The 24,805-nt window shown below is 43.3% G+C and overlaps 5 protein-coding genes across 5 annotated transcripts; all 5 read left to right on the top strand.

The window, feature by feature from the left end:
- The first annotated feature begins 10,722 nt into the window (after positions 1–10,722).
- On the top strand, positions 10,723–12,490 carry LOC112350974 (abscisic acid 8'-hydroxylase 3-like). The gene is made up of 8 exons (XM_024688047.1): positions 10,723–10,907; positions 10,973–11,294; positions 11,349–11,504; positions 11,553–11,738; positions 11,846–12,005; positions 12,067–12,173; positions 12,229–12,347; positions 12,400–12,490. Exons 1-8 carry the CDS (start codon positions 10,723–10,725, stop codon positions 12,488–12,490), a joined length of 1,326 nt encoding a protein of 441 aa, XP_024543815.1.
- A 1,066-nt stretch (positions 12,491–13,556) lies between these two features.
- Positions 13,557–16,448, top strand: LOC9654338 (mechanosensitive ion channel protein 6). Its single transcript, XM_002983106.2, has 3 exons — positions 13,557–15,499; positions 15,555–15,848; positions 15,914–16,448. Exons 1-3 carry the CDS (start codon positions 13,835–13,837, stop codon positions 16,355–16,357), a joined length of 2,403 nt encoding a protein of 800 aa, XP_002983152.2. The 5' UTR covers positions 13,557–13,834; the 3' UTR covers positions 16,358–16,448.
- Positions 16,449–18,431: 1,983 nt separating this feature from the next.
- Positions 18,432–18,884, top strand: LOC9654337 (oral cancer-overexpressed protein 1 homolog). Its single transcript, XM_002983105.2, has one exon. The coding sequence runs from the start codon at positions 18,438–18,440 to the stop codon at positions 18,852–18,854; it is 417 nt and encodes a 138-aa protein (XP_002983151.1). The 5' UTR covers positions 18,432–18,437; the 3' UTR covers positions 18,855–18,884.
- LOC9654162 (homoserine kinase) lies at positions 18,880–20,134 on the top strand. Its single transcript, XM_002983104.2, has one exon. It carries the CDS (start codon positions 18,904–18,906, stop codon positions 20,065–20,067), a length of 1,164 nt encoding a protein of 387 aa, XP_002983150.1. The 5' UTR covers positions 18,880–18,903; the 3' UTR covers positions 20,068–20,134.
- Positions 20,135–22,326: 2,192 nt separating this feature from the next.
- LOC9654161 (homoserine kinase) lies at positions 22,327–23,336 on the top strand. Its single transcript, XM_024688045.1, has 2 exons — positions 22,327–22,357; positions 22,764–23,336. Exons 1-2 carry the CDS (start codon positions 22,327–22,329, stop codon positions 23,267–23,269), a joined length of 537 nt encoding a protein of 178 aa, XP_024543813.1. The 3' UTR covers positions 23,270–23,336.
- The last annotated feature ends 1,469 nt before the right edge of the window (positions 23,337–24,805 follow it).

The raw sequence follows: 24,805 nt of genomic DNA, 5'->3' as shown, positions 1-24,805 counted from the left end.
ATGTTAACTACAGTAAAATGTAGGTCTAGTTTTGGTAGAGAGAGAGAGAGAGAAGGAAAAAATCAATTTTGATTGCAAAGGTTTGATTTGTGTACCAATGTTAAGTTCAATCTAATCTTTGCACTGTGTTTGATCGACAAATTGCAAGTGGGGTCATCCGTGGAAGAAAAAGACACTTTGGAGATAGGATTCATCCTTTATGGTAGTTATTTTGTATAGTTTTTATTCATTTAGATTAATTATATATTTATAATTTATAAAATTCCTAAATACTTCTTAGTATATTTTAGTTTATTCTAATGTTTAAGATTAATCCAAATTATAAACATGTTCATAACTATAAATTTTAAATTGATCAATATGATTAATAACTGAGAAGTAATATGAATAAGCAAACCAAGTATTATGTAGGAATAATGATGAACACGACAAACAGTCCGAATCATGATTAGATCTCTGGTGATTTCCGATTTGGTTGAAGTTGTATATATATACAGCCATATATGAATCAATGGGTGTGTCGAAGTGAAATCCATTGTTCTTGCTCCGCTTTTCTTTCTTGGTATCGGAGCTCAGTTTCTGAACTCTTTCTTCTCCTTTCTTTGTGCCTCACATCATGAGCTGCAGCAAAGTTGGATTGATCTTGCTTCAGGGAGTCACTGCCTTTGATGGGAGGAGAGGGTTCAACACCTGGTCCGAGAAAATGATGCGCGTGCTGCAGATGGAAGAACTCTGGGAAATCGTTTCACCACTGACAATCGCTGCAGATGCTCGTACGCAGCAAGCCCCTGCTGTGTTGGGAGCTTCAACTTCGGTGGAAGGAGAAGTCGTGGATGAAGAGGCAATTCGTGCCTCTGTTGCAGCAGCTCGACAACAGCTTGATCCAGGGGAACAAGCTGCACTGGAGAAGAAGGAATCTCGAGCAAAAGGATTGATTCTTTCTAAGCTTGCAGATGCCCTTATGATGCGTTTGCATCATAAGTGTGCTTGTGAGATCTGGGCTCATCTCCACAACAAGTATGCTGTTCTTTCCCTCTCCAAGATCAACATGGTCAAGACTTGCATTCGTGAGACCCGTTTTCATCCAGGTGAGAACTTTGAAGAGTTCCTCGCCAAGATGCAAGATCTGTGGATGGAGCTTGAAGGCAGTCCAGCAGCGTTCAACGAAAGCAAGAAAGTTCTGGCACTTTGCGAGGCCATGCAAGATTCGTCTTTTAGTTCTTTCGTCCCTATTGTTCGCATGATGTCGCTCAACTTTGAACAAGCTGAGCAAAATTTAAGCTCGGAGCTGGCTGCGAAAGGTTTGATTGTGGACTTTGATCAGAGCCCTTCCCATATTTTGATCTCACAGTCTACATCAAATGCTTCTGCATCAATCAATCAATCAGGGACTGATTCAGCTCTATGGGCTGGAAATCATCAAGGCAGAGGAGGCCGTGGAAGAGGAGGACGAGGCAGAGGTCGTGGGTTTAGGGGAAATCCGCAGCAGCAGCAGAATTCAGGGAATTCTGGTAAAGAAGTAGCAGTTCAAGATTGTTTTCTGGGCAAGAACAAACAGGAATGCTGGACCTGTGGGATGCCAGGACACTACTCCAAGGATTGCCCAGTTGCAGCTTGGCTGCAGCGCATGAACATAGGGCTCGCAGCAAATGCTCAGGAAGGGGAAACACAGGAACTTGCAGCATCATCTGAGGTAGCAGTTCCAAATGTTTCTGAAAAACTGACCATTGATTCAGGTTCAGAGAGACACCTGATGCAAAGCGGGTCGAACTTTGTGCAGTTGCGTACTGCAAAAGGGAAGTGCATTCGTGTGGGAGATGGAAGCATTTTACCTGTTCGCGCAACTGGGGATGTGCGAGTTCCACTGGGAAGAAAGTCTCTGCTCTTGAAGAATGCGTGGTATGTTCCAAAGGTAGTGAAGAATCTGGTTTCTGTAGCCAGGCTTACAGATGAAGGTCTGGATGTGAATTTTTCCAAACATCAATGTCAAGTTCTTGCAAATGGCCGTCCATTACTGCATTTTCCCAGATGTGGTAACTTGTTTGAGAAGGAGATAGCTTTTGGAGAAAAATCGAATGCTCCTGAGATATGCATGACTGCAGATAGTTCTCTCTGGCATTCTCGACTTGCACATGCCAATCCCCCTCTCATCAGGCGTATGCAGAAGCAGGAGCTTGTGGATGGCTTCAACGACCACGTTCTTCAAAGTTCAGCAAAATGTCACACTTGCATTCTTGGCAAGCAAACCCGTCGTACTTTCAAACTTGCTGTGATCAGAAGCACTCATCCCTTGAAGCTCATTCACTCAGATGTTTGTGGACCCATGCGACTATTTGCTCAGAATGGCATGAAGTATTTTGTGACATTTACAGATGATTTCTCCAGGCACATGGACGTCTTCTTTCTTCGTCACAAAGATGAAGTCTTCAGCAAATTCAAGCAATTCGTAGCAAAAGCTGAAGTGAAAACTGGTCAAAGGGTTGGTTGTTTACATACTGATTCAGGAGGGGAATACGTCAACAAGTCCTTTCAGTAGTTCTGTGCTGAACAAGGAATTTTTCATCAGCACTCTTGCTCTCATACCCCTCAACAGAATGGAGTCTCTGAGCGCAAGAATAGGACAATCATGAACGCAGTTTGATGCTTCCTTCAAGAATCAGGACTACCAAAATTCCTCTGGGCTGAAGCAGTTGGATCAGCTGTGCATGTTCAAAACCTTCTCCCTCATTCTCGCAATCCCAACAAGATCCCAGAAGAGCTTTGGACTGGTCAAAGACAATCGGTGGTGCATCTCAGGTGTTTTGGTTGTTTAAGCTTTGCAAAAAGGGTGGATGAGCGTCTCGGCAAATTGGAGAGCAGAAGCAATCTGGCCTTTCTTGTTGGATACGATTCCAATTCAAAAGGATATCGCCTGTACCAGCCTGGTAATCATCAAATTTTTGTAAGCACTGACGTTCGTTTTGATGAAGGAACACTCTATAAAGATCGTGTTCAAGAAGAAGGAAGCTCAGATCAAAACATGAACTGGATGCCGGAAGAATGGAGTTGGGATGGTGTTGAAGACGATGATGAAGATGACAATGATCTGACAATCATCTATCCCTCATCTCCTTTAGCAGATCATCATCCAACACCAGTCTTTGGATCTTTTCTTCCTGAAGAACAGGGTGATGCTGCTCATCATGCACAAACTGGAGAAGTTGACAGGCTCACACGTGATCTACCATTCAATGTGGAGAACTGTGGGCGGACATCATCTGGACGATCAAGCAGAGCACCTCATCCCAAGCAATGGTCTTTTGCAGCAATAGAAATAGCTTTTGAACCAGTCAACTTTGAGCAGGCGATTCAAGCTCCTGATGCAGATAAGTGGATTTCAGCAATGCAAGATGAGTTGAATTCTCTTGATGAGAACTAGACTTATGACTTGGTGGAAGCTCCTAAAGGACGTGAAGTTGTTGGATCACGCTGGGTGTTCAAGCTTCACAGAAATCCTGATGGATTGGTACAGCATTACAAAGAAAGACTTGTTGCTCAAGAATATTCACAAGTTCCTAGAGTGGATTTTGATGAGACGTTCTCACCAATTGTGAAGCAGACAAGTATCAGAACGCTTCTGGCTTTTTCAGCGGAGTTTGGTTTGTGCGCACATCACATGGATGTAAAAACAGCCTTCCTTAATGGGAACTTGAAGGAGGAGATATTTATGCGGCAACCCCCAGGCTTTGAGTTTTTTGGATCACGGTGCTCCAAACTCGTCTACAAGCTTCGCAAGGCTCTTTATGGCCTTAAGCAGGCTTCCCGTCAGTGGTATGAATGTTTGGATTCTTTTCTTATGGATCTTGGTATGTAGAGGTTGAACAGCGATAGAAATCTATATCTTCTTCAGTAGGGTGATCACTTTGTTGTGATAGCAGTTTATGTGGACAACTATTTGATTGTCAGCAACAATGACACTGTTTTGAAGGATGTGAAGATCAAGCTTATGGTCAGGTTTGTGATGAAGGACTTAGGAGCTGTGCGGCAGCTGTTAGGGATGGAAGTTGACAGGGATGAAGCAGACATGGATGAAGCAGACAGGACAATCACCCTCATACAGCACCAATATGTGAAGAAGCTTCTCAACCAGTTCAACATGACAAGTTGCAATTCCGTGGCTACACCAGTCGTCACTGGCATCAAGTTCACAAGCAAGATGGATGATTTATTTGATCAGCCCTCGGTCTACCGATCGCTTGTTGGAGGACTACTCTACCTCGCCAACATGACTCACCCCGACATCTCCTTTGCCGTTGGTCTCCTCAGCCAATACATGCAGTCTCCGAGTTGTTATCATTGGCAGATGGCGAAGAGAGTTTTGAGGTATTTGAAAGGAACGGCTGCTCATGGACTAGTTTACAAATGCTCAGGTCAGTCCAAACTTGTTCTTCAAGCTTACTGCGATGCAGATTGGGCTGGCAACTTGGATACACAACATTCAACCTCTAGAATTTGCTTCATAATTGCTGGTGCTCCGGTTTCATGGGGAAGCAAGAAGCAAACGACGGTTGCTCTTTCCAGTGCAGAAGCAGAGTACGTAGCTGCCAGTACAGCAGCAAGGGAGATCATCTGGCTTCGTCGATTACTTGGAGAACTCAATCAACAGCAATCAGATGCGACCATTCTGCATTGCGACAGCAGAAGTGCAATTGCCATGTCAAAGAATCTTGTGTTTCATGCTCGTACGAAACATATAGACATGCAGCATCACTTCATTTGTGAACATGTAGCAGCCGGAGATCTTCACCTGGAATACGTTCCTTCACAGTATCAGTTGGCAGACCTTCTAACCAAGCCACTTTCGGAGCTCACATTCACCAAGCTGAGGAATCAACTTGGAGTGTCAAGCACCCTCAGCTTGAAGGGGGAGTGTAGGAATAATGATGAACACGACAAACAGTCTGAATCGTGATCAGATCTTTGGTGATTTCTGATTTGGTTGAAGTTGTATATATATACAGCCATATATGAATCAATGGGTGTGTCGAAGTGAAATCTGTTGTTCTTACTCCGCTTTTCTTTCTGTATTACACATGCAACACACAGCAAATTATTAGATATATAACATGCTTTTGATAACTAGATTCATTTCTAGTTTTATAACTATGCTTTGATAAAATCATGTCAAAACATTCATATGAAAACTAGTTTAATAGGTCCTAAAGCAATAAAATTTAACTTATAAATCTCTTTCATAAATTAATACTAAATTTTATTATAACTTTACTAGCAATATTTATGCTCATATTTGCCTTTAGGTTATATTAGAAAGTAGGACAACTAAGTTATGATACAATTATTATTTCTTATTTATTTATGAATAGTGGGATGTTAGTAGTCATGAGTGGTAGTGCTTTGGAGATCATTTTTGTGTTTCTAGATTATATAGTGTAACATTTGTGAGTGTATGGAATATGGAAAGGGAATACAAAAAATGTGCATATTAATTAGCCCAAAGACTCTAACTTATATACAAAGCGGAGTGGTCCAGATTGAAACCAATTTGATGGTTATCAAAATCCCACTATGCTAATATTAATATATGGTATCATAACTATACATTTGGACCTCACATCATCCCCTCCTCTCAGAATAATGAAAGACCATCAGAGTTCTTTTATAGATGGGCTAGGATCTGAATGAATGTCAAGAGGAGGTATCGGTAGATCTGTAGGTGGTATCAATTGTTTTTAATCCCTTTGTACGAAGCGTTTTAACCGTTACACATGCACAATTTCTAGAGGATTGGCCTGCTGGATGTCATGCCAAACCTCATAAACTTGTGGTCCAAATTGCTACAACACTTGATACGGTCCTTTCCACTGAGCAAAAAGCCCCTTAGATAAACCACATACCGTAAAATGGGGAAAACGGATTAACACCAAGTTATCCACTTTGTACTTTGTAAGTGGACAATAATGGGAATTGTAGCATCGTTGTTGTCCCATTAATATGCAGCCTAAGTGTTCAGTAGATTTTACTTAAACAAGTAGAAGAATGCTCGTCAAATATTGATCCCACAACCTAGCATCGGCAGCTTGTAGCAACTGCGAAGGTAAACCTAACTCCATTGGTAATATTGGATCATGACCATATAGGAGTTTATATGGTGAAGCATTAACAGAACTCTACAGTCTTATAATATATGCATACCAAATAAATGGTAAATAACCATCTCAATCCAAATATTGAAAGCTCATGTACTTTGCAATCATTCCTTTGAATGTTTGAATGAGTCATTCCACCAAACCATCTGACTATAGATGATAAGCACTCGTGAAAGTGTGACATATCCCCAATCAAATGCGGGACCATTATCCGAAAGAATTCACTTTGAACAAAAATGCTAAAATACCACTCGATTAAGGAGGAATTATCCAACAGTAGTTGCAGAGGCGCTAGCAAGAGCACTAACTTCCACCCAATGAGTCAAATAGTTAAAAAAAATAATAACATATTCATTGCTAGTAATCGATCACGGAAAAGATCCCATAAGATCAAATACCACCAACTCAAATGGACAGGAAATTACAATTGACTCCAATCATCCTTTCGCAGCACGAGAGGGAGTATTATGAGCTTGGCACCAAATGCAACTACGCATATACCAGATAACATCACGTTGCATCTCCGGCCAATAAAAAAGCCTGTGCAGCTTCTTGATTATACGATGATGTCCCATATGCCCACATAGAATAAACGAATCATGGTAGGCATGGAGAAATTATGGAATAAATACAGAAGGCACCACCAGCCGTAAATGATTATCAGAATCTGTCCCCACAAAATAAAGAAGGTTGTCTTCAAGGCAATATTGAGAATGTAAATGCCGGAATAGTAAGTCATCAACAAGTAATGCAGGATTCTCAAACCCATCTAGAAACCTTCGAATCCATAGATCAATCTTTTGAGCCTTGCAAACCTTATCAAAAAAAGGTAGATTTTGTGTTGCACCTTGTGGACACTAAACGTCAAGTACAGGAATAACCAATAGTCCAAAATCCTCGTCTAGAAAATCCACAAATGTTGGAATAATAGGCTTGTTAAAAATATGATGGTTTTTGGACGTTATTAGAAGGTGATCATGCTACTATTACTTTATTATTGAAACAGAATAACCTAATTGGTCGTATTGCTCAATGGGCTTTGAAGCTTCAGATATATGATTTTGATATTGTTCATTGCTTAGAGAGTTCTATGGCTGATGTTGATGCCCTTTCTTGAACTCCTCTTCCTTCTTCACATAGATATGCATGAAGTTTCTTAAATCCTAGACTGCTGCTAAACACTCCTCTATTGTGGAGTAGTTCACTTCCATTGGTTGTAATGTACGGCTTATATATGCAATATGATGGCACTGACCAGGCAGACTCGGGTTTTTTTGCATCAATACACCTCCAAGACCAATATCAGAAGCATCAATATGCAAAATGAAAATTTACTACACCTTCCCAAGAAGTGCTACACATCATTCATACACTTCAGAGTAGGGAACTTTAGAACAACCATAAGTTTGTCATGATCAATTTGCAAACCCTCACGAGAAATATGGTACCCAAAATAAGTCATGTCCTTGGACCTAAACACACACTTCAACTACTTTAGTTTTAAACTAATGTCACATAGCCAATCCAACACTTTACAAACATCATAGACATGCTCCTCCCATATCCCTTTTGAGTGAATCAAGATATCATCAATGAAGTCACCAATCACCTTTGGCATATCATAAAGAACTTTATCCATTATCCGTTAAAAAGTTGTTGGAGCATTGTTCAAACTAAACAACATCACCAAAAATTTGTACAAACCAAACATGTACGAAAAACAATCTTAAAAATATCTTCTTCGGCCATCGATATTTGCTAATACCCAAAAATAAAATTTAGCTTGGTGAATTAACAACTTCTCCCCGAACGATCCAAGAGATCAACAGGGTGAGGAAGAGGGTACACATCCAAAATCATCACTTTATTTAATACTCCCATTAGGCTTCGTCACAAAATGAGGTTCATATACCTAACAACTCTGCAACTTTCGAATAATACTTTTTTTCAATATCTCTTTAACGTTTGCACATAAAATCTTAATCTCTTTGGATGACCAACAATGAATAGGATCTTTGATTGGACGAGCATCCTCAATTGGAATTGGATGACGTGTGGCAATCTTAGCCCTAGATGATAAGTCAAATTCAAAGAGATTGCCATACTCATTTATGAGCCGGTCAACCACTGCAACACAAAGACTATCTGAGGGATTGGAAAAGGGAAGAGCAGAACAAAACGGAAACATAGAAGGAAGTAGTGGGGGGATAAAAGTAATGGAAGCAGAAGTAGAAGCAAAGGGACAAAGAGGTACAGAATTGAGAGGAATGGATGAAATATAAAAAAGTATAAAACAAAGGGAAGAAACCTTAAAGTCACATTTAGCATGATTGCATTGCAACCAATCCATACCAAGGATGAGGTAAAAAACTTGACTCGACACCACCCCCAAATGATTAGAACCCAACCTTAAGATTGCTCACACGCACAACTAAATCCACCTCATCCCGTGCACATGCATGTGCACGACCGTTGCCATAAAGAATGAAAACTAAGTCCACCGCATGACACAAGTGTAAACGGCAATGTGTGGTAACAAATTGAGCAATAGAAGATAAATTTGGACCTATATCAACTAATACAAAGAGAACAATAAAAAACCTTTTGTTATAAAAATGAGCTTGGAAAGTGAGCTAAACTAGTGCCAAATGAACCCTTGATGATACTCCCGAAAAAAAGATGAAGGAGTCATTTACTTATTCGCGCAAGGTCCCTCTGTTACTTATGCAACTCCTTGTTTCCCGGATGCATCTCGGTATCCAAACCTTCCACTACAGCAACACTAATAGAACGTTGTTGATGCCAAGGTCTCCACCAAAAAATAGAGGCCTCAAATCTGGAAAACGCCGACAATGCCGAAAAGTATGACCAACTTCATCACACGCTTAGCAGCGAACATCACGGCCATGACTGCATTCTCGCCCTTGTCCTTGAACTTAAGCAGCAACAGCATCAACCTCCATTAGAATAGGACCATCACCCACAAAAAGTGGAGCTGAAAGACGTGCAACAAGAAGTGGAAAAAGTGATGTCTCATAACATTGTGCTAAACGAAAAACATTATCAAGGGTGGCTAGAGTAAATGCATACACAAGTTCGACAAAATCTTGACGAAGTACTGGCCACAACATTCTTAGCTTAATCCACTCCAACATATTTGGCTCTGCACAAAGCAAAAGGCTTAAAAAACGAATGCCAAATTGCATAGATAACCTTTGACAAAGACAATGCAATTGTTAAAAGGTATCATCACAATTGTCAGTATATCTAAATATTTGTTTAAAGACCTCTTTGTAGTAGTTTATATTCACCCTACAAAAGCTCAAAATATTCCATCTGACTTATTATTATCACTTTTTCATCTTTAAGATGGTGTAACATTTATATGTATATACATGTATTACCCTGTCTAATACATTAATTATAGTACTATAACATATAGACTCTCTATTTGAAACTAAATCTAATCCATCCATTCTTGTATATAAGCAGAGGTTTAAATCAATATACCTATTCCTATATCCCTAGCATTCACAATATCATAATATATTAAAAATTATATAAAAAAGATATTGTTTTTTAATTCATGATTTATAATGCTTAATGTCATAATATATATTGCAAGACTTATCAAAGTTACAAATAGTGACAATATGTAAGAATTTTGTTAGTTTTGTTCTCTTCATTTGTGTCTCATTGCATTCTTTTGTAGAAGAGAGACTTAGGTTGTGATGGGTAAACCAGAAGGACTTTGTCAGTTGTGATGTATGGTCATTCTATTGCTATGATCACAACCTTTACATGATTGTACTATACACCCACCCAAGAGCCAAACTCGATGATGGTCTAATCATTCCAGAATGAACCAGCTTCCACAGGATGTACTGCAAGTAATTGTGGTTTTGCCAATTAAGGCACAGCTCATGGTCATGCCTCTAGCTTCTCTACAGGCCATTGCACTTGAGGACATTGAGTAAGTTGATTGCATATGATTTTTAAGTCTGTAATACTTTTCTTGCTTCTTTCTTATGAAGTACACTTCCATATCTTAATCTCGCCCTGTGGCAGTGATGATATGACAAACATGCCAATGACATGTCATGCAGTGTTTTGCAGTTTTGAATTGTGCACACCATGTCATTCTAAATCCACTTCATTGAGTCCCACTCAACTCGCATTTGACTCCGAATTGTCCAAATTGACTCTGATGTGAAGAACAAAACCACAGTGAAGAATGCGGAGGAGGCTCACAAAGACTTTATAGCTTGGTTCCGAAAACACTTGCTTTGAAGCTAAGCTGTTTTATGATCGATCCATCATATAATTTGGTGGGTTTACAGACATGTCAATAGCTGGAAAATGAAGTTAAATAGCTTGCTCGAGACAGGTGATAGAAGTTCATCCAGATTCCCATTGGATTAGTAAATGACAAATGAATATTGTCGGCATTTGCTACCTCGAGAAATCGCCAAAACGCAAAAAGTTATGAAGTCCTCGTTCTGTCCGAAACATTGCGAGTGCACGCTTGGAAACGATAAAACTAAGACGAAGTTATCAGGTTGTAAGGAGGAAAGTTATGGCGCTGTGGAGTCTCTACTTGCTGCTTGTGATCCCTGCAGTGGCTGCATTCCTTATATCGTCAAAAAGAAAGAGTGGCTCCATGCAAACACCACCAGGCAATCGAGGCTTGCCCATTCTTGGCGAGACAATACAACTTCTGCGAGGCACAGCTGAGGATTTCGTTTTCCAGCGTCGCAAGAGGTAATTTTTCTCTTTTCTTTTTCATCTTTCAAGCTTTTTCTGTTCTCGTTTTCCATTCCCAACAGATTTGGGGACATTTTTTCGGCTCACTTGTTCGGACGTCAAAGTATTGTTATCAGTACTCCCGAAGCTGTAAAGTTTTTCCTCACAAATCCTGGAGCAAGGAATTGTTGCTCCCCTTCAAACTCGGGCTTCTTGATTGTCGGAAAAGAAAGTGTGGGATATGTGGAAGGAGCAACACATGCAAGATATCACCGAGCAATACTGAGCTCCATGAGTGGTGATGCTCTCAAGAATCATGTCCAAAGGTTTGACAAGATTGCTATGGACTTATTGACTTCTTGGCAACGGAAGGGATGTGTTACCGTTTTGGAAGAAACACTACAGGTATCTGTGATTTGTGAGCTTTGCCAGTTCTAAGCTCTTGTTCTGTTCTTGCAGTTAACTTTCGACGTTGTCACCGCGTTTATTTGTGATGACCCGCGTATTTTTCAAACCAAAACGGGAGATTTCATGCACGATGTAACCGTGGCTTCTAGAGGCTTGTTTAAGCTTCCCATAAATCTCCCGTTCACTGATTACCATCGAGCGCTTCAGGTAAGTCTTGGAGAAATTCTTTGCGAACTGATTTGAAACCATATCCAGGCTCGGAAACGTCTTCACTATCACCTTGATCGATTGATAAACGAGAGGAGGATTTCCAAGATCACGCATGACGACCTCTTGCATAAGCTCATGAATGACGAGGACCTCAACTCAACAAACCAGCAGATTGAGGACAATATTGTTGGTTTGCTCTTTGCAGGGCAGCACACTACTCCTCTCACGCTCGTGTGGATGATGAAACGCTTGCAAGAAAATCCCGAAATCTTGAAGGAACTTGTGGTAAATCCTACAAAAGACAGTTCTTCTTCTATATTAATTGTTCGCGCTTGCAGGAAGAACACCAGAAAATTCTTCGAGAAAGAGAGCAACCTCACTTGACATGGGAGGATACAAGAAGAATGCCAGTGACTATGCGTGTTCTTCAGGAGACTCTAAGATCTGCAACTGGAGGAATGCTGGTCAGAGAGATGAAACACACTGTCGAGTACAATGGTAAACAGCTCTAAGTGGTTTTGCTATAAAATTTGCTCCTCCTGTTTTCAATGGATTCCAGGCTATGTGTTTCCAAAGGGATGGACGCTTCACATTTTCCACACTGCCATCCACCTGAACGAAGATTATTTCGCTGATCCTTATAAATTTGACCCCTCCAGATTCCTCGTATTAAAACTTTCTTTCGATTTGCTACGAAGAAAACCCTTACCATACTTCGCAGGTTCCACAAAAACCGGGAACTCTCATTGGATTTGGATGCGGTTTGCGAACTTGTCCTGGTGCCGAGCTTGCTAAACTGGAAATCCTCGTTTTCTTTCACAGGCTAGTAACACAGTACAGGTACTTAAGTTTCCTAAAGTTCTTCAAAAGAAAAAACAATTCCTTCTCGCAGCTGGAAGCCGAAAGCTCCAAACGGGGCAATAAGAAACTGGCCACTGCGAATCCCAGAAGACGGATACGTTGTGGAAATCAACCGCAAATGACTTGTGCTGCTAGCCTACCTAGAGAGATCGCCATGACTGAGAAAAGCTTTGTCGCATATTCTTGATAAAAACAAGAGGAAGTTCCTCGTGGAGTGAAAAAGGATATGGCGCTCTTGTGGAGCCGCTTGTGATTCTTCCATTGATCTTCATGTCTTCGAAAAGGTGGAGACACTACGTTGCAAGAGGTCTTTTTTACCTCTTTTAAATTCGGCTACCCCGTCCAAGGGTTGGATCGCCTGTTGAAAGTGTTCGTGTCTGAGATTGTGGAATTTGTCAATCTGAAGCTGTTATTTGCAAGATCACACATGACGACCTCTCTTGACAAACCAGCATTCTTTGGGCAGCACACTACTCCCCTTTGCCCTTTTGGATCCTCATGCCAAAGCCATTCGTAGGGCTTGGATTTGCTGACTTCGTGACAACATCTGGCAACAAACCAACGCTTTGTCTTCTTGTCACATCAATCTCGGTCGCGCAGCAGGGAGAAGGCCAAAGAATTCTTCGAGAAAGTCTCTTTGACATGGGATGATACAAGTGACAACTCGTCTTGTTGACGAGACAATGCAATTCCAGTCAGAGAAATGAAATAGAATACAATGGTGTAAGAAGTAACTTTGCTATTGAATTTAATCCTTTTTGTCCCTGGAGCTATGTGTTTCCAAAGGGTTGGACGTTTCATATTTTTCACACTGCCATCCACGTTAACCAGGATCTGACCCCTCCATATTCATCGTATCTTCTTTTTAACTTTCTCTCTGGAAATCACCCAAATTCTTAGGCTCCACCTAGAGAACTTTAATCCAGGAACTTTCTTTGGATTTCGGCAACCATCGTGCGGCATATTCTCCTGATCGGAAAAAGTGGCTTTCTATAACGACACGTGGAGGGGTGGCGTGGCGCCACGTACGTAGTTGTTTTTCGTGCGGGGCGGCGAATGTATCTATCTACCCAATTGCCGAGAGAGAAAGATTGACCGCAAAATCTGCGTTTCGTTGACACCTCGCCTGGGAACCAAGCAGGCGCACTCGCGCACTCGCGCTCTCATGTGTTCTTCATTATAATCCGTCCAAATCGATCGCTTTCTCCTTGGCGTTGCGTGGAATGGGACGAGAATTCGATCGATCTCTCTTGTCCGCGTAGGTGTTTTCCACGCAATAGAATAATCTTCTCCCCTCCCTCCCTCCTCGCATTTATTTCCTTGTCGCGGAGAACAGGAGCTCGAGCTAGATTTCGGGACTCCTGTCTTGGAATTTCGGCGCTATCGATCGATTCAATCGAAAGGAGCGCGAGAGAGGAGATACTCGATCGCGGATTCACAAGGAAAAGATTGATTGGAATCCATCCATGGGTGCTGTGGCCAAGGAGATGATGATGAATGGCGAGGCCAATGCTGGGAGTAAGCTGGACAGGGTCATTCTCCGGATCGACGAGGACGCTCCATCCCCGACCGGGCAGCCAAGCCTCGCGAGAAATTCCACCCACATTGCCGAGGACGAGCGGAAAGAGGGATCCCTGGAACGGAGCAACAGCTATTTCTTCCAAGACGATCCCGCCACTCTCTCGGCTGCGCAGTCGATCGATCCTCCCACCAAGCTCATCGGCGAATTCCTGAGGCACCAGAAGGAATCCGGGGATTTCCAGCTCGATCCGGGCGTGGGCGTGGACGGCGAGCTCACATTCTGGGAATCACCCAGTACTAAGGCCTCGTTGCGGCGCCGCTCCAGCTCCACGTCCGATCGATACCCTGACGCCGCCGAAGCTGGAGCGCTCGATCCATCCTCCGCCAAGGCAGCCTCCAGGATTCCATCCTACGGTCGCTGCAAATCCAGACTCGGGGATCCACCGCCGCCACCTCTCCGGTCAGGGCTGCTCAAATCCTCGGGAGTTCTCAACAAATCCCCGGACGCTCAAGCGGCAGGATCGGCGACCGGGGCGGCGGAGGACGATCCACTGGACGTGCCCGACGATCTCATCCACAAGCCCTGGAATCTGTGGGTGTTCTTGGAATGGGGGTTTCTGGCGCTCAGCATTGGGGCCCTAGTGTGTACCACCAACATCCCGGTGCTCGAGCGCCGCAAGCTCCTGGGCCTCCATCTCTGGCGCTGGGCGGTGCTCGCGCTCGTCATCCTCAGCGGCCGCCTCCTCTCGGGCTGGATCATCCGCTTCCTCGTCTTCTTCATCGAGCGGAACTTCATCCTGCGCAAGCGCCTCGTCTACTTCGTCTATGGCCTCCACAAGGGCGTCCAAAACTGCCTGTGGTTTGGGATCATCCTCCTGGCCTGGCGCCTCCTCTTCGATCCAAACCTCCCGCTGCCCATCCGGCGCGAGCGCAAGGCCCTCGAGATCGTCACCAGGATCCTCATCTGCCTGCTCGTCGCCGCCTCGCTCTGGCTCGTCAAGATCCTCCTCGTCAAGGTGCTCGCGCTCAGCTTTCACGTCAACACCTTTTTCGATCGCATCCAGGAGTCTCTTTTCAATGAGTACATCCTCGAGTCTCTCTCGGGGCCGCCGCTGCTGGAGAGCCAGGGCAATCCGAGCCAGGTGCTCAAGAGATCCGGCGAGGCTGGCAAGAGATCTAGCGAGGCTGACCCGCGATTGCTCAAGAAATCCGGGAACATTGGCGGTGGTGGCGGTGGCGATCACAAGAGCGGCGGCCCCATTAGCATCGAGCACCTCCAGCGCATGAACCAGAAGAACGTCTCGGCCTGGAACATGAAGAGGCTCATCCGGCTCGCCAAATCGCCGCGGATCACGACGCTGGCGCACGCCATCGACTCCGACGAGGATTCCTGCGGGGGCGGTAGCGGCGGATTGGAGGGCGACTGGCAGGCCAAGGCGGCGGCCAAGCACATCTTCAACAATGCCGCTCGCCCGGGATGCCGCTGCCTCTCCCTCGTCGATCTCATGAGGTTCCTGGGCGACGAGGAGTGCGCGATCAAGGCGTTCGCGCTCTTCGATGGCGCCATGGAGACTGGCAAGATCAGTAAGCAAGCGCTCGTCAACTTTGTGGTGAGTTCAAAGTCCTCTGTTATATTTTAGGGTTCTTAATCTCTCTCTTCTTTAGGTGAATGTATACCGGGAGAAGCGGGCGCTCTCCTTCTCGCTCAATGACACCAAGACGGCGGTAAAAAAGCTCCACCGGATCACGGACGTGATCATGGGGATCATAATCCTCGTGATCTGGCTGCTCATTCTGGGAATCGCGACGACGCACTTGCTCGTAGCGCTCTCGTCCCAGCTGGTTCTAGCGGTGTTCGTCTTTGGCAACACATGCAAGACGGTGTTCGAGGCCATCATCTTCTTGTTTGCGATGCATCCCTTCGACGTGGGCGATCGTTGCGTGGTCGATGGAGTTCAGGTCTGGAATGAATTCCTTGTTTTTGCCTTGACTGGATCTCATGATCTTCGCAAATGCGAATGCAGATGGTGGTGGAAGAGATGAACATCCTGACCACCGTCTTCCTCCGCTACGACAACGAGAAGATCTACTACCCGAATTCCGTGCTGGCGACCAAACCGATCAGCAACTTCTACCGCAGCCCCGACATGGGCGACGCCATCGATTTCAGCCTCCACATCTCCACCCCTGCCGAGAAGATCGACGCGCTCAAGGTGAGGATCAAGCGGTACATCGACAGCCACCTCCACCACTGGCATCCCAAGCACGACGTGGTGATGCGCGAGATCGAGGACATGAACAGGGTCCGGATGTCCCTGTGGCTCCAGCACACGATGAATCACCAGAACGCGGGCGAGAAGTGGATCCGCCGCTCGGATCTCCTCATCCATCTCAAGGATTCGTTCCAGGAGCTGGAGATCGACTACAGGCTGCTGCCCCAAGAGGTGCGCCTGTCCCAAAGCCTCTAAAGCTCTGACCAGAGCACTTTTTTTTGTTTGGTAAGAATATTTATTACTGTAGAATAAATGAGATATAATCTAAATAACTTAAATTCTTTCTTTTAGTGTTATTTATTAGTCTGGGTAATTCAATTAAAACTTCTTATTATATTGCACAATAAACTCTAAATAACCATGTAGTTGGACTTATAATAACTAAAGAACTTTATAATAACAATATTGTGAGTGTCTATAGTTCAACTCTTACTTTTTAATATTTTAAGGTGTTGGAGCATCACTTATAGAATTAATTTTAAGCCCGAAAAATAATTATAATATAAACACAATTGTTTTTTTTTAGAATAAACTAGAATATACTAGAAGTTTATAAGTTATAAATACAAGATTAGATGGTAGAATCTCCCAAAATATCTAAATATATTCTAAGTATATACAATATTACAAATTATAAATCACTTAAATTCACCATTTGACTTTTATAGAATAATGATGCTTTTAGAATCACATATGCATTTTGGATAACAATAACTATTATCATTTAAATAATAATTATCTGTAGTAGTTTTTCTCAAAATATTTAAAATGGCATAGCTTGTGCTATATGCATACATGACTTTTTTTTATAGTGGATTATATTTTATATTTATTGTCATCATGTTTAATTTTAGATCACTATATTTAGATTTAATTTGAACTTCTATTATATTTTATCTTGCTACTTATTTGGAAATTTTTAATAAAAAATTATTTTCTAAACATTATAAGATTATTTATTTATTTATCTATTTATTTATTATAATTCCTTTAAAATTTTATATTTCCCTCTATAGAAATGAATATATGATTGCACATGGGTTTATATTTATTTACATCTGTGCAGATATATTTTTCTTATTTTCAATTTCACACAATATTATAATACAGATATGTTAAATGCATATTACAATATGTGTGCATTTGACCAATCAAAATATGATTATGTGCATTATAATATTTAAATAGAAATGGCACATGTGTGGGGCATGCCACATATGTGATTTACTCTTTTTAAGTGCTCTATACCATGTAAACTTAATAAATTATGTGTTAGTTTTTTAGTAGTCATAGATCAAAAAGAGGTTGTGAACTTTGAGGGAATTGACTCTATAAATCCCTAGCCTAATAATACTATAGCTTTCTAGAATGTTTATTATGGCTAACAAAGCAGTTGAAGTAGAATTACCATTTGAAACAGCTATCATATCTATGTATGATTAATTCTCTTTTTAAAATCTCAGTAGTGATCCAACTTTGAGCCAAAATGATTTAGTCTTTAAAAGAGGAAGATCTACTTAATCCTCTTGCAAATGAGCCAAAACATTTTACAATCACAAAGGACACTGGTACTTTAAATGATGTTTTGTGTGAATGTATATTTTATCTTTGGCTATAAAAGATTCCTCTATAAAATAAGTAAAATACTACAAAAATCATGTTAAAAACTATTTTACATAATAAACTTTACAGAATTACCATTCAAATAATATTTTGTTAAATCTTACATGTTGTAACAAATGAAATTAATTAATTTAAATTTTTATGCTTTACATTAATTCACGCATACAAAAATGTATTAAACCATCTATTGAATAAAGCTGATGTGGAATTAAAATTCTACAAACATAATATTAACCTAAATTTTACTATGTATACATAAAAAAAAAAAAAAATTCGTCACACAATTAGGGAATAAAGGGTTTTTCACCACTTTTGCAAATGGCAACTCTACCCTGAATGATTTTGCCATTTCAATAGCATTGTTGAAGTAAAATGCCTCACAATCACCATCTTTAATTAAACACATTTGTGTAATTTATATATTTTATAATATAATACAATTTTTTGCTACATCATCTACCCAAAAGACAATTGGGCTAAACATTTTTGTATTCCCATTCCATATTCCATGCACTCACATTGAAACCTTTGTTATTATTAAAAATAAAAATAAATTAAAATATAAATAATTGAGAAGTTAATTAAGATTTTAGGGGTATCGATTTCTGACGTGGCAGCCTTTAGGGTTCTTCGGAATATCCATTAATCCACAATGGAAGAGAGCGACATTTTTGCAACGACAGTGGGGTTGGATGAGGCGCAGCTCAAGGCTGGGTTCGATGAGGGTTTCGCGGAGGGAGTGATCGCCGGGGAGATCGAGGGCCGCGAAGTAGGGCTCAAGATAGGATTCCAGGTGGGCGAGGAGCTGGGATTCTACGGTGGCTGCGCGCAGCTGTGGATTTCGCTGCTTCAGAGGGACGAATCGGCTTTTTCGGCGAGGGCCGCGCGGGGAATCCAGCAGCTGAGGGATCTCGTGAGGGATTACCCCGTGCTGGATCACCAGAACGAGCAGCTCCAGGAGAAGCTCGACGCAATCCGGGCGAAGTTTAGGGCAGTGAGTTCCATGGTGGGTGTCAAGCTTGACTACCAGGGAATGCCGAGTGCTGGAAGCGATGGAAGATCCTTCTAGGGTTTTGGAGCAGGGGTTTTAGCTGCTAGGGGTTAAGCCCAAGGAAAGAATGGAGCTTTCGCGTGTCCGCCATTCTTCCTGGATCCCCGATGGGGAGAGCTCATTCTTATCCAGCAAATGCGATCATAAGAGATTTATCAGGTTGAGAGTAAAGCTTGTCAGGTGTTCTACGACTTTAGCATCGTCTCCAGGAACTTTGGACCTTCTTTCTCCGCTCGAGCAGCTCACCACAGCCGAGCCTCGTCCAGTTTTGAAGCTGGCCAAGGCGTTTGCTCCAGCCACTGTTGCCAACCTCGGACCCGGCTATGATTTTCTGGGCTGTGCCGTCCAAGGCCTCGGGGACTTTGTCACGGCCGAGGTTGACGAGGGTGTAGAGCCGGGGAAAGTCCGTATCAAGAACATCACCGGTGATAGTGGGCGATTGAGCTACGAGCCGCTGAAGAACTGTGCTGGAATCGCCGGCAAGAGCACCATGGAGCTCCTCGGGATAAAGTCGGTCGGGCTCTCTCTATCGCTGAGCAAAGGCCTTCCTCTGGGAAGCGGGCTTGGATCGAGCGCCGCCAGTGCAGCAGCGGCGGCGGTAGCAGTGAACGCGCTGTTTGGAAGTCCGCTGTCCAAGATGGAGCTCGTTTACGCCGGACTCAAATCCGAGGCAGTTGTCAGTGGCTACCACGCCGACAACATTGCGCCTTCGCTCATGGGAGGCTTCGTTCTCGTCAGAAGCTACGCTCCACTCCATCTCATCCCTCTCGTCTTTCCCAGCGGCAAGCAGCTCTTCTTCGTCCTGGCCATTCCAGAGTTTGAGGCTCCAACAAAGGAGATGCGAAAGGCGGTGCCTCAGATGATCGAGCTCAAGAGGCACACCGCCAATTGCAGCCAGGCGGCGGCGCTGGTTGCGGCTATCCTGGGTGGAAACGCTGCTCTCCTCGGCGAAGCTCTCGCGTCCGACACCATTGTGGAGCCTGCGAGGAGTCCTATGATACCGGGGATGGCGGCCGTGAAGATCCAGTCCATGAAACAGGGAGCTTACGGGTGCACGATCAGTGGTGCCGGTCCGACCGCTGTGGCTGTCACGGATGACGAGAGCAAGACCGAAGCTATTGGTGCGAGCATGGTGCTGGGATTCCGCGAGCATGGAAATCTGCGAGCTGGCTATTCGGTTCATAAGCTCAGCAAGGACGGGGCTAAAGTTGTCGAGAGTTTGGATTTCTAGTTGATATAATGAGCTCAAGGCTCCTTTGCAGATTGAAGTTAATGAAGTTTCTTAAACCTTCACATTCTCAAAGAACTTTCAACTACATACAAAGAATCTTACTTGCCACCTAAGTCTAGGAAGTTGACAGTTTTTCCATTTTTCTTCAAAGTTCTCGCTAGAGATCCACTTATCTATCAACTTTTATTTCCATTGTGAAATTCAGACTAGTATAGCTATCTATTTGTCTAGGCACTTGGCGAATTTGTCTGGTCGTGATGAGAATGGGACTTCCAAATTCCAGGGACCTGGGCTCCAGTTTGCCATGGATATGCTTCATGCAAATACCACCAGAAGGAAGTTTTGGGCGGCATATCGGACAAGATGGTAAGAGCGTCGAAGAAAAAGCATGACTTGAAGCCTGGACACGCAGGCTTCAAGAAATTATTTAAGTTCATCCACACACTTGATTCATTTGTTCATGGTCTAGAAACACTTTTGGATGAATTTCCTTGTGAAAATGAGAATATTATATGTGTGTGTGAGAGAGAGTCCCATAATCCAGCAGCTTTTCCTAGAGACATTGCTCGCATCAAAACTAAATTATGTATCAGCAGTGACAAAAGCAGTGACGATGGAGTCATATACCAGATCTCATTCTCCTGAGATTTTGAGAAGATTACATAGGACGAAAATAAACAGGGAAGAACACCAAACGAGACGGCAGTCCGCATGAACAAGTCAATCACATGTTTTTTATCAATTGTAAACAATGCGGCCGAGCATGCAGACCCATCCTCTTCTAACGATGAAGCCAGAAAAACAGAGCCATTGAATATGCCGCCTACAAGAAGCCCCCGAATTCATCGTCAGCATCCCTGATCGAAAAGCGGACAAACTGGCTTCGAGCAAATAGTGTTATCACTTATATGCATCCAGATGCTGTTTGATCAGAGGCTTGTTATTTCAGTGTAGTTAAGTCATGTACAGACACTACATGGCATCGTCCTTGCCTTTTCTCCTCATCATGATCTTCACTGATTGCTGGACGCAATTGAGAAGATGCGGATGATCCATTCTCTTGCTCGGACGCTTCCTCCTGCGCCTTGAGATGGTCGCCAGATTCAGAGGTGCACTCAAAGCCAGCGTCAAGGAGGAGGTCCCAAAGTTTTTCATCATCGTCATCTTTGTAATCTGGAAGCGTCTCGTTGCATAGCAATCCATCCTCTTGCCCGTTTCCAGCTATAGCTGTCTCGTTGCATTGCAATCCATCCTCGTCCTGAGGGCATTGTAATCCATCCTCTTCTTGAGCTGCAGTATTATCATTCATCTAAAAATCAATAGCGCCGTCGAGAGAACTTACCTCCATCAACCGCCGCTTCGGGTGATGCTTCACCGTTACACAGAGGAGCTCCCATTGGAGTCTAGGCCCCTCGGGGGCTTGCTTGTGCATGTCTAATTCTTCTTTAACTTATGATTTGCCTTAAGATCAAATGTTACAAAGTCCATCCGTGGGCTCCGGTCGGAATGAGGTTTGACCCGAAGATTCTTCTACTTCAGCTAAAGACAAAGGATCTGTGTCTTTGTTCTGTGGTTGAAATTCATACATGGTGATAGGCCTACTGATCGAAGCTTCTTCGAAGTCCTGTTTTAACTCCACACTCTTGTCCCTAATCCACACACAAAGAATTGGTCAGAGAGAGAGAGGGAGAATGTCCTTCTTGGTCACATCAGAGTTCATAGCTTGCATCTGCACAAAAAGAAAACTATTTGCGAAAACTTAAACAAAAAAAAGAAACAATATTTTACATCTGCTCCGTCTCCAGCGTCAGGTCCTCAGTCTCTACCGGAGCTTCCTCCGCGTCGCCCGCAGCAAGGCGCTGGTCAATCCAGAGAGAGCAGGAGAGAGAGATGGTCAATCTCGAACAGTTGAAGCAAAATATAACCATTTTAATCCACATCCAAAGAAACAAATTCTCCATGCATCGACCTCTCACTAGAGAAATCTTCAATTTCACTCATTGTGAAAACTTAATGGTATGAAATTCACGGTCCTATGGAGCAATCTTTTCGTACAAAGATCACTTTTTGATTTCTTCTACGCATTTTGGTTTCAACAATACTGTTCTATTACTTTTGAAATGTGATAAGAAAAAGACTTCCCAATGGGACTTGAGCTCCAATTTCTTGATGTTAAAAACTTTTTGCATCGTGGATTCACGACCAGCGTAAGAAACTGATCCACAAGATCGTCTAGACAAACTTTTTAGCTTGCCCAGGATGATCCAGGAGTGCGACATTTTCGTCCCATGTACAAGTTGAAGATGAATATATATGCCCGAATCTAGATTGAACGCTGTGCAAAAAGAAAAATGGAATTCCAGCAGTGGGAAAAGGCTTTGAGCTACAATCCAGTCAATGCGGCACATCAGCAGTGACGAATTCAGAAGGTCAAAGCGATGTTACTACACAATCTCTTCCTTTGAAATTGGGAAAGATTTGCTGGAGTACAAGACTTAAATTTACGAAAAACTGGAAGAACAGAGGAAAGAATACCACCAGTCCGATCCAACGAGACCGTGGCAGTGCAAAGATTCCCCCCTCGAGATTTAGGATTCATCACGTACAGCAGCATCCAATTCCTTGAAATCGTCATCTTCTCCAAGATTTCTTTTTGAGTGAAAGGTTCTTCCTATATTTGTTTGCCTTGAGCACAGTCGTTCTCGTCAGAAGCTACGCTCCACTCCATCTCATCCCTCTCGTCTTTCCTAGCGGCAAGCAGCTCTTCTTCGTCCTGGCCATTCCAGAGTTTGAGGCTCCAACAAAGGAGATGCGAAAGGCGGTGCCTCAAATGATCGAGCTCAAGAGGCACACTGCCAATTGCAGCCAGGCGGCGGCGCTGGTTGCGGCTATCCTGGGTGGAAGCGCTACTCTCCTCGGCGAAGCTCTCGCGTCCGACACCATTGTGGAGCCTGCGAGGAGTCCTATGATACCGGGGATGGCGGCCGTGAAGATCCAGTCCATGAAACAGGGAGCTTACGGGTGCACGATCAGTGGTGCCGGTCCGACCGCTGTGGCTGTCACGGATGACGAGAGCAAGACCGAAGCTATTGGTGCGAGCATGGTGCTGGGATTCCGCAAGCATGGAAATCTGCGAGCTGGCTATTCGGTTCATAAGCTCAGCAAGGACGGGGCTAAAGTTGTCGAGAGTTTGGATTTCTAGTTGATATAATGAGCTCAAGGCTCCTTTGCAGATTGAAGTTAATGAAGTTTCTTAAACCTTCACATTCTCAAAGAACTTTCAACTACATACAAAGAATCTTACTTGCCACCTAAGTCTAGGAAGTTGACAGTTTTTCCATTTTTCTTCAAAGTTCTCGTTAGAGATCACTCTCTGAGTCCACTTATCTATCAACTTTTATTTCCATTGTGAAATTCAGACTAGTATAGCTATCTATTTGTCTATCTAGGCACTTGGCGAATTTGTCTGGTCGTGATGAGAATGGGACTTCCAAATTCCAGGGACCTGGGCTCCAGTTTGCCATGGATATGCTTCATGCAGATACGACCAGAGGGAAGTTTGGGCGGCATATCGGACAAGCTAACAAGAGCGTCAAAGAAAAAGCATGACTTGAAGCCTGGACAGCAAGCTAATTATTCAAGCTCATCCACACAATTGATTCATTATGAATTTCCTTGTGAAAATGGTGTATGTGAGAGAGATTGCTCGTATCAAAACTAGATTATGTGGCAGCAGTGACGATGGAGTCATATATCAGTGACTCGCAATCTGATTCTCCTGATAGGACGAAAATAAACGGGGAAGAACACAGGCCGATCCAAAAGAGACGGCAGTCCGCATGAACAAGTCAATCACATGTTTTTTAGAATCAATTGTAAACAATGCGGCCGAGCATGCAAATCCATCGATGAAGCAAGAAAAACAGAGCCATTGAATATGCCGCCTGCAAGAAGCCTCCGAATTCATCATCAGCATCCTGTAATCTGATCGAAAAGCGGACAAACTGGCCTCGAGCAAATAGTGTTATCACTTATATGCATGTAGAAGCTGTTTGATCAGAGGCTTGTTATTTCAGTGTAGTTAAGTCGTGTACACGCACTACATGGCATCGTCCTTGCCTTTTCTCCTCATCCTGATCGCTGGACGCAATGAGAAGATGGCGGATGATCCATTCTCTTACTCGGACACTTCCTCCTGCGCCTTGAGATGGTCGCCAGATCCAGAGCTCCACTCAAAGCCAGCGTCAAGGAGGAGGTCCCGAAGTTTTTCATCATCATCATCTTTGTAATCTGGAAGCGTCTCGTTGCATTGCAATCCATCCTCGTCTTGAGGGCATTGTAATCCATCCTCCTCTTGAGCTGCAGTATTACCATTCATCTAAAAATCAATAGCGCCGTCGAGAGAACTTACCTCCATCAATCGCCGCTTCGGGTGATGCTTCACCGTTAAAAAGAGGAGCTCCCATTCGAGTCCAGGCCCCTCTGGGGATTGCTTGTGCATGCCCAATTCTTCTTTAACTTATGATTTGCCTTAAGATCACCTCTTCTCCAGTGGCCATTTGACAGCTTACAGATCTCTTTGGCCGAGAATATTCTTTGTTCTGTGTTTGAAATCCATACATAGTGAGACACCACACGAAGAATTGGTCAAATTGAGAGAGAGTGATGTGTGCCTACGTAGCAAGCTTTTCGTACAAAAGATTTCTTCTACGCGTTTCTTTTTAAACAATACTATTCT

The sequence above is a fragment of the Selaginella moellendorffii genome, unplaced genomic scaffold (genome assembly GCF_000143415.4).
Source record: "Selaginella moellendorffii unplaced genomic scaffold, v1.0 SELMOscaffold_56, whole genome shotgun sequence".
Lineage (NCBI taxonomy): Eukaryota > Viridiplantae > Streptophyta > Lycopodiopsida > Selaginellales > Selaginellaceae > Selaginella > Selaginella moellendorffii.
Note: the sequence above shows the minus strand (reverse complement) of the source record. Positions and strands in the feature narration are given on the sequence as shown.